General features: G+C 32.6%; 1 protein-coding gene across 1 annotated transcript; it reads right to left on the bottom strand.

Moving 5' to 3' along the window:
- Window positions 1–5,490: 5,490 nt before the first annotated feature.
- On the bottom strand, window positions 5,491–7,435 carry LOC143190821 (uncharacterized). The gene is made up of 2 exons (XM_076395386.1): window positions 6,906–7,435; window positions 5,491–6,803 (listed from the first exon to the last, which is right to left on the bottom strand). Exons 1-2 carry the CDS (start codon window positions 7,318–7,320, stop codon window positions 5,491–5,493), a joined length of 1,728 nt encoding a protein of 575 aa, XP_076251501.1. The 5' UTR covers window positions 7,321–7,435.
- Window positions 7,436–15,537: the final 8,102 nt, after the last annotated feature.

The raw sequence follows: 15,537 nt of genomic DNA, 5'->3' as shown, positions 1-15,537 counted from the left end.
TTGGTTCTTATATACGACTATATTTAATATTTGTTTCATTATGTAATATTATTTAATAATAACTAATTTTATAATAATACTAATTGAAGCTTGAATTCTAATCCTACGATGAAAAAACGTAAAGTGGTTTAAAGAAGAGATTCACAAGGACTCATATTATTTTAAAACTACCGACACGATAATTATATAGATTCTTAGAAAAGCTATCCATATAACTTTGGTTTGGTAATTATGGTTGCATACATAAAAACCTCATAAAGATTCAATCATGTTCGAGTTTGAGGCCCATCCAATATTCCCGAATTTAAATATATATCTTAATATTTTAATATCATACTCAGCTTAGGAAATATCTAACAAATATATTTAAAGAACTTACCTTCTTCCTTGATGAATTGTTTCACCATATATGTATAATTTTTTCTGTAGTTAACAATAGCTCACGATTCATTAGTTTGTTCGCTGGGAATATTTATATAAACATATTTTCATGAAAAATAATGCTTTGAATTCAGCCACATTTTCTGAGGGCTTTTCGGGGTTTATTTGTAACCCAAGAATTCATATAACATGCAATCTGAAATCATCATTATAAATCTCCGTGACAAAATCTGTAATAGTTAATATCTGCTTCATTGTTATATAAACACCAAAACATGTTATATAATACAACGTTACAGCCCCGACTACTGCGGCCATGTTCAAGGTATATATGTTTTAAGACTACCTGAATGGTGTACAAGTGAAATTGATTTCGTCTGTTTTCAAACAGATAAAGAACTTCAATCGTCGTTTAACAGATCACCCCTTCTTTCCTTGAATAAAGCAGTTTTTACAGAAAATTAGTAGTTTTGGTTTTCTAAATACTTTCACATTTCATAACACTCTTTATCTTTTCTCCTTTAATTTCATTTAATTAGTCGGAATCAATGTAATTACCATCTGAATTCTTTGGCGCAGTTAAGTGGAGTTCGGGCAAAAGTATCGCAGCTGAAAATGCAAGACCGCAAAAGATGGATACCATAATAGTCATAAACTACTACAAGCAAGAAATTAACATACTCTACTTGAATTTGGACAAAAACTCCAAAGGTGAATTGTAGTAGCTCAGTTTCTTATGCGCAGACTATTGGAATCTGGAATCATCAAAACTTGTAAAACCATTTGATAGATGGGCGCCATAGATATTTGGGTAGTAACAATGTTATTTCGAAACTGTTCAAAAGGCAAATTGGTGGACGAAGGTACTATCAATACTCAAAATCAATTTTACAAGACTATAAACTGTCCACACCCAATAACTATCACGGACATCCCTGTGGCCATTTCTTTAGGAGGGTGGTGCTATATTATAACACAGCGTTATGGCCCTGATTACCAATAATAAGCCAGTAATATGCCAGCGTCGTCTGCTTTAAGACTACCTGAATGGTGAACGATTAAAATGAGTTTAGTCTGAGTTCTAGTAGATAAAAACCATCAGTGTTGTTTGATATCACACTTCAACAAGTCGACACAAGTAATAATGAGTTATTTGTGAGTATAACAGTTTTTAAAGGAAATGAGTAGATTTTGTATGTTTAAAACCTTTTGAAATTGTATAACATTCTCTTCGGGATGAAATCATATTTATAGAACAAAAGACATCAAAGAATCAAATTAAAGAAACAAAATACATCATTGAGCTCACTTTAGAATCTTACCCGAAAAGTAAGTCTTACGTGTCTCGAGCACTGGTGTAGTTACATAGAATGAAGGGCCAGGAGAATAATTTGATGAATCTATGCCCGAAATAAAGAGGCGAATTTAACTGTCGAAAGCTATAGAGTTGAATCGATAGAAGCAAGAAAAAAATATTATTGAATTGCTGCTTTAGTATACATATTAACACTCTTGGTGATGTGTACAAATAGTAGACCAGTCCTTGATTTGCTGAACTTTTGGGTTCGAATTTTGAATTTTATCATCATGATTGTAGGCGTAGATGTTTGTGTTTCGTTAGGTAAAAAATATATCAAGGCAAATAAAAAGAAACATCTAAATTCTAACTTTACCTTATAGTAAAAAAGGGCATATAGCTAATTGTTTCGAATTGAAATTGTATTAAAAAATTGAAAATTGTATTAAAAAATTGAAACATTACTTCGAAAAAATTTTGTCACTGTCAGAGTTCATGCAAATATAAATAATGTTCGCACCAGTGCATTTAATTTGAGTTTATTCTTTACAAATAGGGTATCGTACCTACACTTTTCTTGGGGGAGTGCCTGAATATAATTCGGCGCACGCTACACTAAAGTTACCATCCTCTTCAGCGTCTGAGGGAAGCTGACATTTCTCTACATTATTTTTATTCTTCTTATTGAGTAATTCTTGTCTCGACAGAATGATTCGCTTCATCAAATTCTGAGGAACTTGCAATACAGGACAACCAAACCCTAGAATAAAAATTAGAGTCACTTAAATTTGGCTCATTCGACACAATTTTTTTCGACAGAAATAACTTCTTCCTCGAATTATTTTTAATAGGTTAAATAACCAAATATCTTTTGGAAATAGTTTATTATTAAAGCTTAAACCGATAATCATGTTGAAACACACTTTGTTGATCGTCATGATGACGTTCGTAAATTTTAAACCAAAGCTCAGTGAGGCAACGATTTTTAATTTTGATACCAAATTTGCAATACTACGCACTCACACACAAAACACTATAATTAACTGTAGTTTTTAGATTTAAAATAAATTATATTTCATAATATTTCTATTCAATTATTTTATTCAGATTAGAATTTTTGTTGTATGTCAAAATTGAACTAAAACTCGGAGTTAGTTCGGCAACATTGCAATATTTCTACCATCACCCAAGTCTACTTCATTATTTTAAATAAAAAATGTATTTTAAAAAATGTTAAATAATTGGTTTAAAAAAAACCAACTTCTTCATGAAGACATGAACTAGTATTTATTAGCTACTCAAAACTTGGCTATCACAATGCCTATTCATCTTTAAAACCATATATTGAAGACATAACTTGACCATATAAGAAGATTTAACCACATATTGAAGAGAATCCACTTGAAAAATACAGAAAAAAAGAAATCAGAGTAAAAATAGAGGATCTTCTGTAAGGAAAACATATATGTCAATAAATGTAAGCATCTGCATTTATATTAACTTCTGGGTTTGAGAAATATGTGCGCATAATTGATGCCTCCTCAATTTATAATCAACAACACATTAGAATTATAAGACTACTAGCTGACCCGACAGACTTCGTCCTGTCAAAAAGACTTGTAATGTGGCAGTTTTTGTGCCTACGTATTTTAAAAAATTCTCCTGAACAGAACCACCACCCTGGTGATAGGGCGTTGTGAATAAAAAATAATTAAATAAAACATATATAAGGATTGAAAAGTAAGTAATCGCTTTATTGTTAATCATGTGAATCATAATTATTATTATTATTATCATTGTAGTGCTTTGTGGTATACGATGTTTTTTGTTTGATTACCTGGCGCATAGATAAACAAATCTGATGGTTTTCCAACACGGGAACAGGCAACATACAATTGACCATGTGAGAAACATGGGTTTTCTAGATTAATACCACAAACACTTAATGATTGCCCCTGGGACTTGTTTATAGTCATAGCAAAAGCAAGCCGCACTGGAAACTGTAGTCGTTTAAACTCAAATGGCACATCAGTCCGAATCATTGGGATGCGCGGTATGAGAACATCTTCTCCTTTATACTTTCCTTTGAGTATAGTTGCTTCTATCACATTGTTTAGTAATTTTTTTATCGCTAACCGTGTACCGTTGCAAAGACGTGGTTGGTTGATATTTCGCAACATTATAACCACCGATCCAACCTTTAATTCAAGATTGTGAGGTGGCAATCCTGGCAAATCCAGCTAGTTTAAAAATTCCGGTGGATAGTTGACTACATCATCTTGATTAGTAGCCGAATCAACTGATTTATATATCCTCAATTCGCCTGTAATTTGTTCTTGAATTTTGAAATTTAATTCATTTACATCTATGTTTTTTGCAGCCAGTATAGCTCGTTCGCTCAACCAATCATGGTTTCTGTAATTTTGAGAAACATCTGGAAACACCTTCTGAATAAGTTCTTCTTTTGATCGAGTTAACTGACAAAAACTTTGAGGAAAGTTAATGCAGCCAGTCAACATGTCTATAGGAAATTTGCCATTACCAATGTCAATAAGTTGTTTAGAGAATATGTTTCCAGATTGGTCATTTTGCAACTCGACACGCATATTCTTGCTTAAATGAAGTACTTTGACATGTTTCCACAAATTGGAGGACTTTAGACATGCATTGAGTTCATCAGCTGGCGTTGATCGTGGAATCACTGGCAATGTTTGACGAAAATCTCCTGCTAATAAAATCATTGCACCACCAAATCGGTTATTATTGCTACGTAGAACTTTTAAGGTTCTGTCAAAAGCCTCCAAAGATTTTTTATGTGCCATCGTGCATTTATCCCAAACAATCAATTTACATTGCTGCAAAACCTTTGCCATTGCAGAGTTCTTCGAAACGTTGCAGGTTGGAGTTTCATTGCTTTGCATATTTAATGGCAATTTTAGGGCTGAATGGGCTGTTCGACCACCTTCAAGCAAAGTTGCTGCGATTCCCGACGAAGCGAGTGCAAGTGCAATTTTATTTTGTGAGCGAATTGTTGCTAATATTAATGAAATCAAAAAAGTTTTTCCTGTACCACCAGGTGCATCTAAGAAGTAAATCCCTCCAGTTTCATCATTTGTTACTTTCATAAGAGTTTCAAATACATACTTCTGTTGTTCATTTAACAGTGAAAGATTTGTTTGAATTAATTCTTTCAAAGCGTTGAGATCATACAGTCTTTCTCGATGCAACTCTTGGTTAAAAGCGTCATGCATTGGACGATTGGGCGCGGTCAGCCCTAATTGAATTAATAGTTTGTTTGATATTATCAAGCACATGTCCTCAATTGAAATCAATGCTTCATTGTAAATTTCTTCACTGATTTGTATATTTGGATTTCCCATTCTATTCCGTATTTGATACAAAATATCATCACACATATAATCTTTGTATTTGATCCACAAATCAATTGGGTTTGATGGGAAGCATGTCGATAGGATTATAGAAAACAATGTTCGTATTTGATGAGCGTGTGATGATATTACAGCATCATTGAGAGTTTGATCCCAATGAGCGTCATTTTCAAGCAATTGCAAACGTTGACAGGCTTCTCTGTAGGATCCACACAATTCACCATCAGCAGTTCGTAACTGTTGGAATGATGTTGGGCCACGTACATTGACTAATAGCAGTCGTAAATAAAAACATTCATCATTGCTTGGATGTACTGAATAAATCTGGCCAATCGCATCGGTGGAATATACATCTGTATATCCTGGAACTGGTTTTCCTTGTTTCCGTCGTATAAATCTCCTTGAGGATTGATTCCAGGTATATTATTTTGGCATTTCAGAATATAGTAATGTTTGTGCGAAATCATCGTTTTGGCATGACTCAAAAAAACTGGTTAATGTAGTAGATGGTGGCTGAGCAGCTCTTTGTACTGCGTTCTGTGCTGTAAAATACACTCTTTGTCCATTTTCTAAATGCACAGCTAAGTGAACAACAGAAGGGTGTCTCTCATGAATAGGAAAAGAAAATATTCGCCAAACTGCTTCATTACTACTAACATAGCGGCCCATTTGGTATTGGATAACTTCATCATTAGAATTCTCTGCACCAATTCCAATCACAGCCATATCACTCCCTTTGGTTACATATTTGCAAATGTGTTTAATCGATTTCACTGAATGGCAAGATTCAACGTTGATGTGTGCTTTGAATGTCTTTGATAAAATGGGTGAATATGGAACAATCCAACGATTATCTATTTCAATATCTTGTTGATTTAATTTGACAATTGTTGATTTTCCATTGTCTGCTGTCGATCTGCGACGATACAATGGATAACCGTCATTACCAGTAATTGTTTCCGATATTAATGTCCGTGGATATCGTTTTGAACATTTACCATCCATCATACACGGTGAATTTTGATTAAGAGTTCCAGAGGGACCATGTATCATGTTTTTGATAACTACCTCATGCAATCCAGGATCTACTTGTACATTAGGGATTTCAGCTGATATCACTGCATCAACTTCATTTGGCCTTATCTTTTCAACCAACCAAATCAAAATGTGTTCATGTGGCAATCCTCGTTTCTGCCACTCCACAGAATACATCCAGCAGGGTGTCTCACCAAACACATTATGTTTTAGGATGAAATTCATTAAAGATTTCAACTTTTGTCTAAAGACTCTGGCTGTAATATCATGACGATCAATGGGTGATTGCCCAGGGAATAACTCCTGCTTAATTTCTATCCATTGCGGATTGCATGTAAATGTGATGAACAAATCTGCTGTACCATAATGACGAACATACGACATGGCATCTTGAGCATATTCGTGCATATGCCGAGGGCTTCCGATGTATGTTGCTGGAAGAATAGTCATCCGACCGACATTCTGTGCATTTCCATCAGTATTAATCGCATCTCGAAGGTGAATATACTCTTCAGATCGGAGTTTGGTTTGATTCAACCTGATGAATGTTAATCTCTCCGTTTCAATTTTAACATACATGTCAACAACATATTTGTGATATAATCGCCGACATTTCAATATGTGATTATCTTCATTTTCCCGAATCATTAGGCGGTATGAATAATAGTTCATTGAACTGACTTTTTTGTTGGTTTCAGAACCTGTAAACAGATTTTGTTTTAATAACATTCAAATATAAAATTAAAATACATAATATAGTGACTGAGATATTATCGCCATAGCTAAACTAATATTTTAGTTACCTGTAATGGGATTTATCATTTTTATTGATAAATCGTAGCCATCTTCACCTTGCCAAAATATAATGGGATATTGCAGTGCATCATATGAGCGGTGTGTTTCCTTTATACGTTGTAATTGATCATTCCGACGATGTAAAACAATATCACGGGATTCCAAATTTTCTCCAACTACAACGATAGCAACTTCATCAATAGTTGGTGCATTAAAACGTCTTGTATGTTGACCTGCAGGTGTTTTATCAGCTCTGATTACAATTTTGTGATTATCGGATGGCATCAGATCCAGGGCAGTTTTAAACAATATAATCAATTGATTGTGTTGATGAAACAAAGTTTGTAATTGTTCTACAATAGACCTCTTTACTAAATTGTTATGTGCACAACTCAGATCAATTTCTTGTGGTGAATTGCCCATAAAATAAATTTGCAGGAATTTGTTGTCGCTATCTGACACTGGTAACAGTGAACCTGCTCTGTGATATATTTGCCCTTGTATCTGTAAATAAAAAAAATATTATGGTGTGGTATAAATTAATGGATTGTCAGTGATCAAACTTAAATAATATTTGATCTTAAAAAGTATATATTTAGTTTTAACTAATATCTATCAAATACAAAATATAATAAAAGTGTCACTGAAACTGAATCACCATATAATATGATGACTAAGTGATATATTTCGTAATGATTAAGAAATTGAAGATTAGTAATACATCTTAACTTTGGTGACAGAAAATTTTGTTCGCTAAAATAATTATGAGTAACTGCTATAATACATACCTTGAAAGTTGGCATAAAATTTTCCGGAACTGCATTTGTTGCCCCAAATGAAGTCATTTGAAAGCAATTGTTATATTGTTGGATATGTGTCAGAAAGTGTATAGAATCTGTTCCTATTCCTGAAACCAATGAGTACAATGGTTCTGGTGGTGGATCCAATGGTATCAATTTCACTTTACTATTTGCGCAACACAATCCATTGGCTTCGTTTTTGTATTTTAATGCCTTACAGTGTGAGCAAACCAAGTTCATAGAACCAATAACAACACATTGGTAGTTACTGTAGTCAATTGACACATCGTAACTGAAAGCAGCTCGATTCAAACTTGCGCGATTATTAGTTGAATGTCGCGCTCGCGCTTCACGCGTTTGTGATATCCGAATTCTTTCACGTTCATTTCCGTCGTCACGTTCTTGTGCAGTACGATTAGATCGGTAATTAGCTTGGTTTATAGCATTTCTGGTTCTTCTACCTAAATTGCTTCGTCTTATAGGAGGCATATCAAATATAAATTATTTTTTCACTAATCACGAAATAAACAAACACTAACTAACTAAACACTCTGCACAAAACACGATATACGAATTTGTTTCGTGTATCAGTTGACAATTCATCTGTCATCTGTCAAAAGTCATCTGTAACAGACAACTTTTTTTTTTTAATTTGATATGACTTGAACTCAAATCCTTTTAAGCCGTACGAATTGTTTTATTTATTTAAAATTTGGATATTAAAAATAATAAAACACTGTTGGTAATGCGATAATGACGTGGAAACTGATGCATTTTATCTCGCGTGCCGAAACTAATATAAAAGAAACGCGAGTTTCGGAACGCGACATTAAACTCCTCCAACTATGTATTCTGTGCTCCAACGCACACACGCACATTGTTTTGATAGATATGATCTTTGACGTTAGGAACACACCTACATTGCTTAGACAACAGTGAGTGCTTGTAATTTAATATGAACTTTATACCATAGCAATAAAGCTCAAATTCAAATCAAAAAGGGCTATTTTTAGGGTTTTTCCAGCAATAATTCTAATTTTTCTCGCCGTAAAAACCATCCTTGAACTTCAGCGAACATTTAAAAAAAAGATTTGACCAAATTGGTCCAGGCGTTGTTGAGTTATGCGCTTACCAACACATTTTGCGATTCATTTTTATATATAAGATAAGAAGACTATAAAAGGAATAAAGTATATTTAATGTATCGTTTCATTACCAGGCAATATACTTCTAGATATTATAGTTTTAAATGATGGCAAGATGATTGAAGGTAATGGGAAACCAGAAATTAACTAACAAGGTGTTACCGTCAATTTTTCTTCTGTTCGAAAGGAATTTTATCTGTAGATTACATCGCTACACAACTAACATTCGTGACAAAACTACACGTAGATTGTTATCTTAAATGTTTGAACCATCATTTGAATGTACAAATTCTTGGGAAAACTACAAATATATAGTAATAAATAATTTAATATGACGCACTCTATCACTAACTAAAAATAAAACAGAGAGAGTATCAATGTAATAAACAAATTAATATAAGAATTGTATTGAATATTGTAAGAACAATATCGGCATTTTATTCCCAATAATTAACTCCCTTTGACTTCTGACTGAAACTGAAACAAATAGTGTATGAATAGATATTATTATGGCATAAAGGTAACAGCCGTGAAAACATATTTCAAGACTCATCTAAATTGTGAAATAATTTCACTAATTTCAATTTTTTCTCGAGACACACAGTACTAAAAAATACGAAAGTAGAACTGAAAAAATTTAAACATTAAACAAATTTCGGTTTTAATTAAAAATAATTAAAGAAAAATGAGACACCGCAACGTTTCAGTTTAAATATTAAAGTTCTTTGCGAGCAGGGCACGACAAGTAACTCAATAAGAACTTTTATTTCGTTGTGTCCGTTGCACGAACGGACCGCAAACCGAGTGACTCGACTCACCATGGCCACAAGTACGGAAAAATATCCCTTTCAGGTCCTGTTGGCTTTACTAAAAGTCCTTTGATGTTGGGAAATATTCAAACTGTACAATATTAAGCGACTGCTACCTCTGTAAGATGATATTTAATGCGGTTTTCGTTTGAAATCTAAACTCTTTGGCTTTGGTGCAGGTCGGGGACTTCAGCAACAATATGACGAGGGCGGTTTTATCTCTAGCCAAACCGAGAGTAACTTATTTATCTTTCTAAATAATATCATTATTTTGTAAGTTGGAATGATTAATTTCATATTTCTACTCATAAATAACAGGTCAATTGAAAAGTCCCAGGCCTACCATAGTAAAACATATTTTTTTGGCAAAATTAGTTCTTTTTTACTCAACATAATTCCCTTCAAGGGTGATATACTTATTATAGCGACCCTCCAACTTTTCAATACCATATTTGTAGTACGATTTGTCCTTTGCTTCAAAATAGGCCCCAGTTTCGTCGATCATCTCTTCATTCGACGAAAATTTCTTCCCAGCGAGCATTCTTTTGAGATCTGAGAACAGGAAATAGCCGGTGGGATCATCTGGAGAATACTGTGGACGAGGAAGCAATTCGAAGATCAATTCATGGATTTTTGCCACGGTGCATTGTCTTGGTGAAGTAGCACTTTCTTTTTCTTCAAATGCGGCCATTTTACGGTGATTTCATTCTTCAACCTTCTGCTTATGCTCCTTCGTTTTCCAAGGTAGTTAATAATAATAATTCCATGCGCATCCCAAAATACAGACGCCATAAATTTGCCAGACGACATTCGCGTTTTCTCACGCTTTGGAGCGGATTCATCGTGTGCAGTCCACTTGGATGCCAGTCGAATGGATTTCGGAGTGAAATGATGGAGCCATGTTTCATCCATTATTACATATCGACGCAAAAACTCGGGTTTATTACGCTTGATCATCTTCAAACACTGCTCCGAATCATCAACTCGTCGTTGTTCGTCAACTCATACCAAAATATTCGTGAATGATGAGAGCGTCATTTATGTGTCATGTCGGGAACTTTTCAATTGACATGTTACACTAAACTTACATTTGCACACTTATGTTTTATTAAGTTATTATTTTCCATGTCATTTAACAAGTTTTGTGCTACAAGGGTACAAGTTATCAATACGTATAAATAAAGAATTATTTTTAATAAAAGTAATTCCTTTCAGTTCAATGAAATATAAGAATGACATAACTCATATGTTTAAGAAGTTATTTTATTTTTATGACCCGTTTAATTTTGGTTGACAATTCCCTTTTGCAAAATGAAAATGTACTAGCGCTGAGAACTATCGACGAACAGTCGAATCGGTCGATAGTTAAAAAACCAGCACACGGTTCGACTGTTTTTTTCCATTCGTCGTCGATGTGTAAGATGTGGGAATTTTTTCCTGTATAAATTGTGAGAGAGGAAAGAAGATTGGGCCAAATGTTATATCGTATTTTAATATGTTAATTGCTATTTTAAAATAATATACTATAATAAATATAGATAATGTAATAAAACTTAAACAAAACCTAAAAACTAGAAATGCACAATAATAATATGTACTAAAAACAAATTAAACATATACTTAATATGAAAAAAACTAATTCATTTATTAATCGCAAAATAAATACTAGAACTTTTTTAAATAAATTAAATGCTTTATTTATTATTGAACGGCAATATTTTTAAACACTACTTTGAAATATAATATACATGTTCAACTTTTCTCCCGTGATGGGATTTCTTCGATTGCTAATAATTTGGCCAGATTTTGAAAAAACTTATTCTGAGGGGATATTTTGCAGGTATAGCAGAATATTTTAAATATAACTGATACATAATAAGTAATATCATTTTATGAGCATGTCAAAAATCTAATGGGTTTTCTAAACGCCCAATATGTGGAATTTTCAAATACTGCCTAATTTTTAAAGTTGTTGAAGCACCTGGTGTAAAATAAAATAAATAATTTTATTCTAGCTAGTTTTTTATCCAAATGTTTTCAGATGAAATATATTCTTCATCAGTATTTGCGTCTTGAATTTCGACTTGTAGTACTGTATTTGTATCTTTTGAAGGAAAATGAGAATGGAGTATATCTCTTTTGTGATAATTTATTGTATCTCGGTATTATTTTTAATACCAAGTACTGATTCATTAAATCAAAGATTTCAGATAGCAGAAGTTGAGGATTACCTTTCAATATTCTCAAACTCTAGAACGTTTAGCTGAATATGTCATTGTACTGAAAAGTTATAAAATAATAAAAAATAAATTGTAAAAATGTGTCTCTGCCGTACCTGTTGATAAAAATATCTTAGCTAAAAATTGTTTAAGATTTTAGGAAAAAGACTTGAATGAAAAAAAATATTGTCTATTATTGCCATAAAAACTGTCAAAAATATTTTACCTTTTATCATTCACAATGTTAATCTTTTTACCCTATCACATTAACAATTTTGAAAAATATATTTCCAAAATGCTGCTATATTAATATACAATATATTGTTATTTACACGTAAAGCAACAAAAAATTATAATCAACTATATATATTACATATAAATCTATATAAACCTAAGTTCGGCAAATTTTTGTCAAGGTCGCGACAGGGACAACAGCCAGAATGTTAAAAATCAGTCGAATGAAACTAGTAGAACACTAAGAAAATCTACATAACCAGTCCAACTCGCTTATTCCTGCGGGTCTTCCCGACCAGATATACGTAACAGGATTCCCCTACCCGGTTCCAGGACAAAAAAAGTCAATTTCAGTCGAAAGTTCCCAAAGCTAAAATTTACTAATCTTAAATATTATTTCAGTTTATATAACAAGATACATTCAAGGCAAATATAGGTACTTTAACTTCAAGTTTTCATGTCTTTTAATGACGTTTCTATATAATTGTATGTATTATTATTAATTTTGAATATATATATCAAACATAAACTATTCATTCAAAAACGTGTTTGCAGCACTAACTAAATTACAAGGAATAACAGGGTTATTTCCTCGAAACCAATACCTGTGTTATTCATAATAGCGTCAGTTTTTTTCACTCCAGTTAAACTTATTGGCCCAATTCGTGGCTCCTGTAACTAGATAGCGTCCGTCGCCGGTCATTGATACTAACCAAAGGGCATGCCCAATACAATATCTAACCAATTTTCAAGCCTATTCGGCTTAAACTCTTGAAGGAATTGAGTTCTGCTCATGCGTATTTTAAATTTTTAAGATTTCTGTTTTCACCAAAAGAAAACGTGATTTCTTTCTAAAACACACAAAATAACTTTCCAGGGTATAATCAGTAACCGGCAACTAATTGTGTAGTCTATATGTTACGTAAAGTAAACGGCCAGTTAATACCCAAGGTCATTTAGTGAGCACGCGTTTCATGTCCAGCAACTGTACCTGAACGGTTTCCGATAACGAACAATAAAACGTCATTAAAATCCGGAGCAATTAAAAACCGTCCGCGCACGTAAAACAGCTAACGAAACGAAACGTTTTATATAAAATTAACCTGCATTTTATAACCGGAGGGTTTTAATTTCGAAAGGGGGCGCTTTCGCATTCACTCTAATCGCTTTCCGATAAGGAAACACCACTCACCCGACCCGCTACACCGTTTCCGATGTTTTCTCTGTCATGCAGTGCCGCATAACAACCTCAGTGCGTTCATTGATATTTATACCAACATTAAAACAAAATTTGCGAATAATGAATTTCACAGTATTATGCATTGCATTGATTTATTAATACTAGTCATATATGAATATAAATATAAAAATGGGTAGAGTTTTAAAAATATATAAAATGAAATATTTATTGTAATATTATACTTTGTTGAACGAATTATCATCAAAAAAGATTAATTCTGTATTATGTGTCATTCGCGTGATAGCTATAGATAGAAATTCTAATAATATTCTTTTTGCAAGGGTTAAAAATCCCCTTGAAAATTCAGTTATCCAGCATTTTCCTTTTATTACCGTCAATTCAAAACAATAGATTACCCACGTAACCTGTCAAAAGGTCGCAATGTTGCCGTAGCAACTCAGAGTTTTAGTGTATTTTGACTCGTACATATAACAAAATTCTAATCTAAATAAAATTATGTTAGGTATTATAATTGATTTTAATATTATAGTACATCTAATATATATATATATATATATATATATATATATATATATATATATATATATATATATATATATATTAGATGTACTATAATATTAAAATCAATTACAATACCTGTGTTATTCATAATAGCGTCAGTTTTTTTCACTCCAGTTAAACTTATTGGCCCAATTCGTGGCTCCTGTGACAAGATAGCGTCCGTCGCCGGTCATTGATACTAACCAAAGGGCATGCCCAATACAATCTCTAACCAATTTTCAAACCTATTCGGCTTAAACTCTTGAAGGAATTGAGTTCTGCTCATGCGTATTTTAAATTTTTAAGATTTCTGTTTTCACCAAAAGAAAACGTGATTTCTTTCTAAAACACACAAAATAACTTTCCAGGGTATAATCAGTAACCGGCAACTAATTGTGTAGTCTATATGTTACGTAAAGTAAACGGCCAGTTAATACCCAAGGTCATTTAGTGAGCACGCGTTTCATGTCCAGCAACTGTACCTGAACGGTTTCCGATAACGAACAATAAAACGTCATTAAAATCCGGAGCAATTAAAAACCGTCCGCGCACGTAAAACAGCTAACGAAACGAAACGTTTTATATAAAATTAACCTGCATTTTATAACCGGAGGGTTTTAATTTCGAAAGGGGGCGCTTTCGCATTCACTCTAATCGCTTTCCGATAAGGAAACACCACTCACCCGACCCGCTACACCGTTTCCGATGTTTTCTCTGTCATGCAGTGCCGCATAACAACCTCAGTGCGTTCATTGATATTTATACCAACATTAAAACAAAATTTGCGAATAATGAATTTCACAGTATTATGCATTGCATTGATTTATTAATACTAGTCATATATGAATATAAATATAAAAATGGGTAGAGTTTTAAAAATATATAAAATGAAATATTTATTGTAATATTATACTTTGTTGAACGAATTATCATCAAAAAAGATTAATTCTGTATTATGTGTCATTCGCGTGATAGCTATAGATAGAAATTCTAATAATATTCTTTTTGCAAGGGTTAAAAATCCCCTTGAAAATTCAGTTATCCAGCATTTTCCTTTTATTACCGTCAATTCAAAACAATAGATTACCCACGTAACCTGTCAAAAGGTCGCAATGTTGCCGTAGCAACTCAGAGTTTTAGTGTATTTTGACTCGTACATATAACAAAATTCTAATCTAAATAAAATTATGTTAGGTATTATAATTGATTTTAATATTATAGTACATCTAATATATATATATATATATATATATATATATATATATATATATATATATATATATATATATATATATATATATATGGTATTCGATCTCATTCTAAATAGAATAAAATAAGAAGGAAAATATCGTCTCACTGTAAAACTAATTTACAACTTTCGACAGGCACATATTGATGGCGTGCGTCACTACTGCTCTGAATAGACTATATATCGTAATTATTTTTTAAGTGTATTAGGTACTCGCATATATTTTAATTAGCAATATCTATTGGTGGCAATATCGATGTCTAAAGAATAAATGCAAATTACTGTTAAACAACCTAACCTAACTGCTGAATTCAATGGATTTAACATACCCATTGTCGGTTTTGATTACAACTATTTTAGTCATCATGAATTTGATGTTAATGACATAGAACAGCCCCAGGAGCAATATTGTTTAATGACAATGAATTACAAGAATTATTGGA

The sequence above is a fragment of the Rhynchophorus ferrugineus genome, unplaced genomic scaffold, assembly GCF_030347505.1.
Source record: "Rhynchophorus ferrugineus isolate W39M unplaced genomic scaffold, kcgeb_rfMv2 rfM2, whole genome shotgun sequence".
Classification (NCBI taxonomy): Eukaryota; Metazoa; Arthropoda; class Insecta; order Coleoptera; family Curculionidae; genus Rhynchophorus; species Rhynchophorus ferrugineus.
The sequence above is the reverse complement of the archived record's forward strand: the minus strand, read 5'-3'. Positions and strand labels throughout refer to the sequence as shown.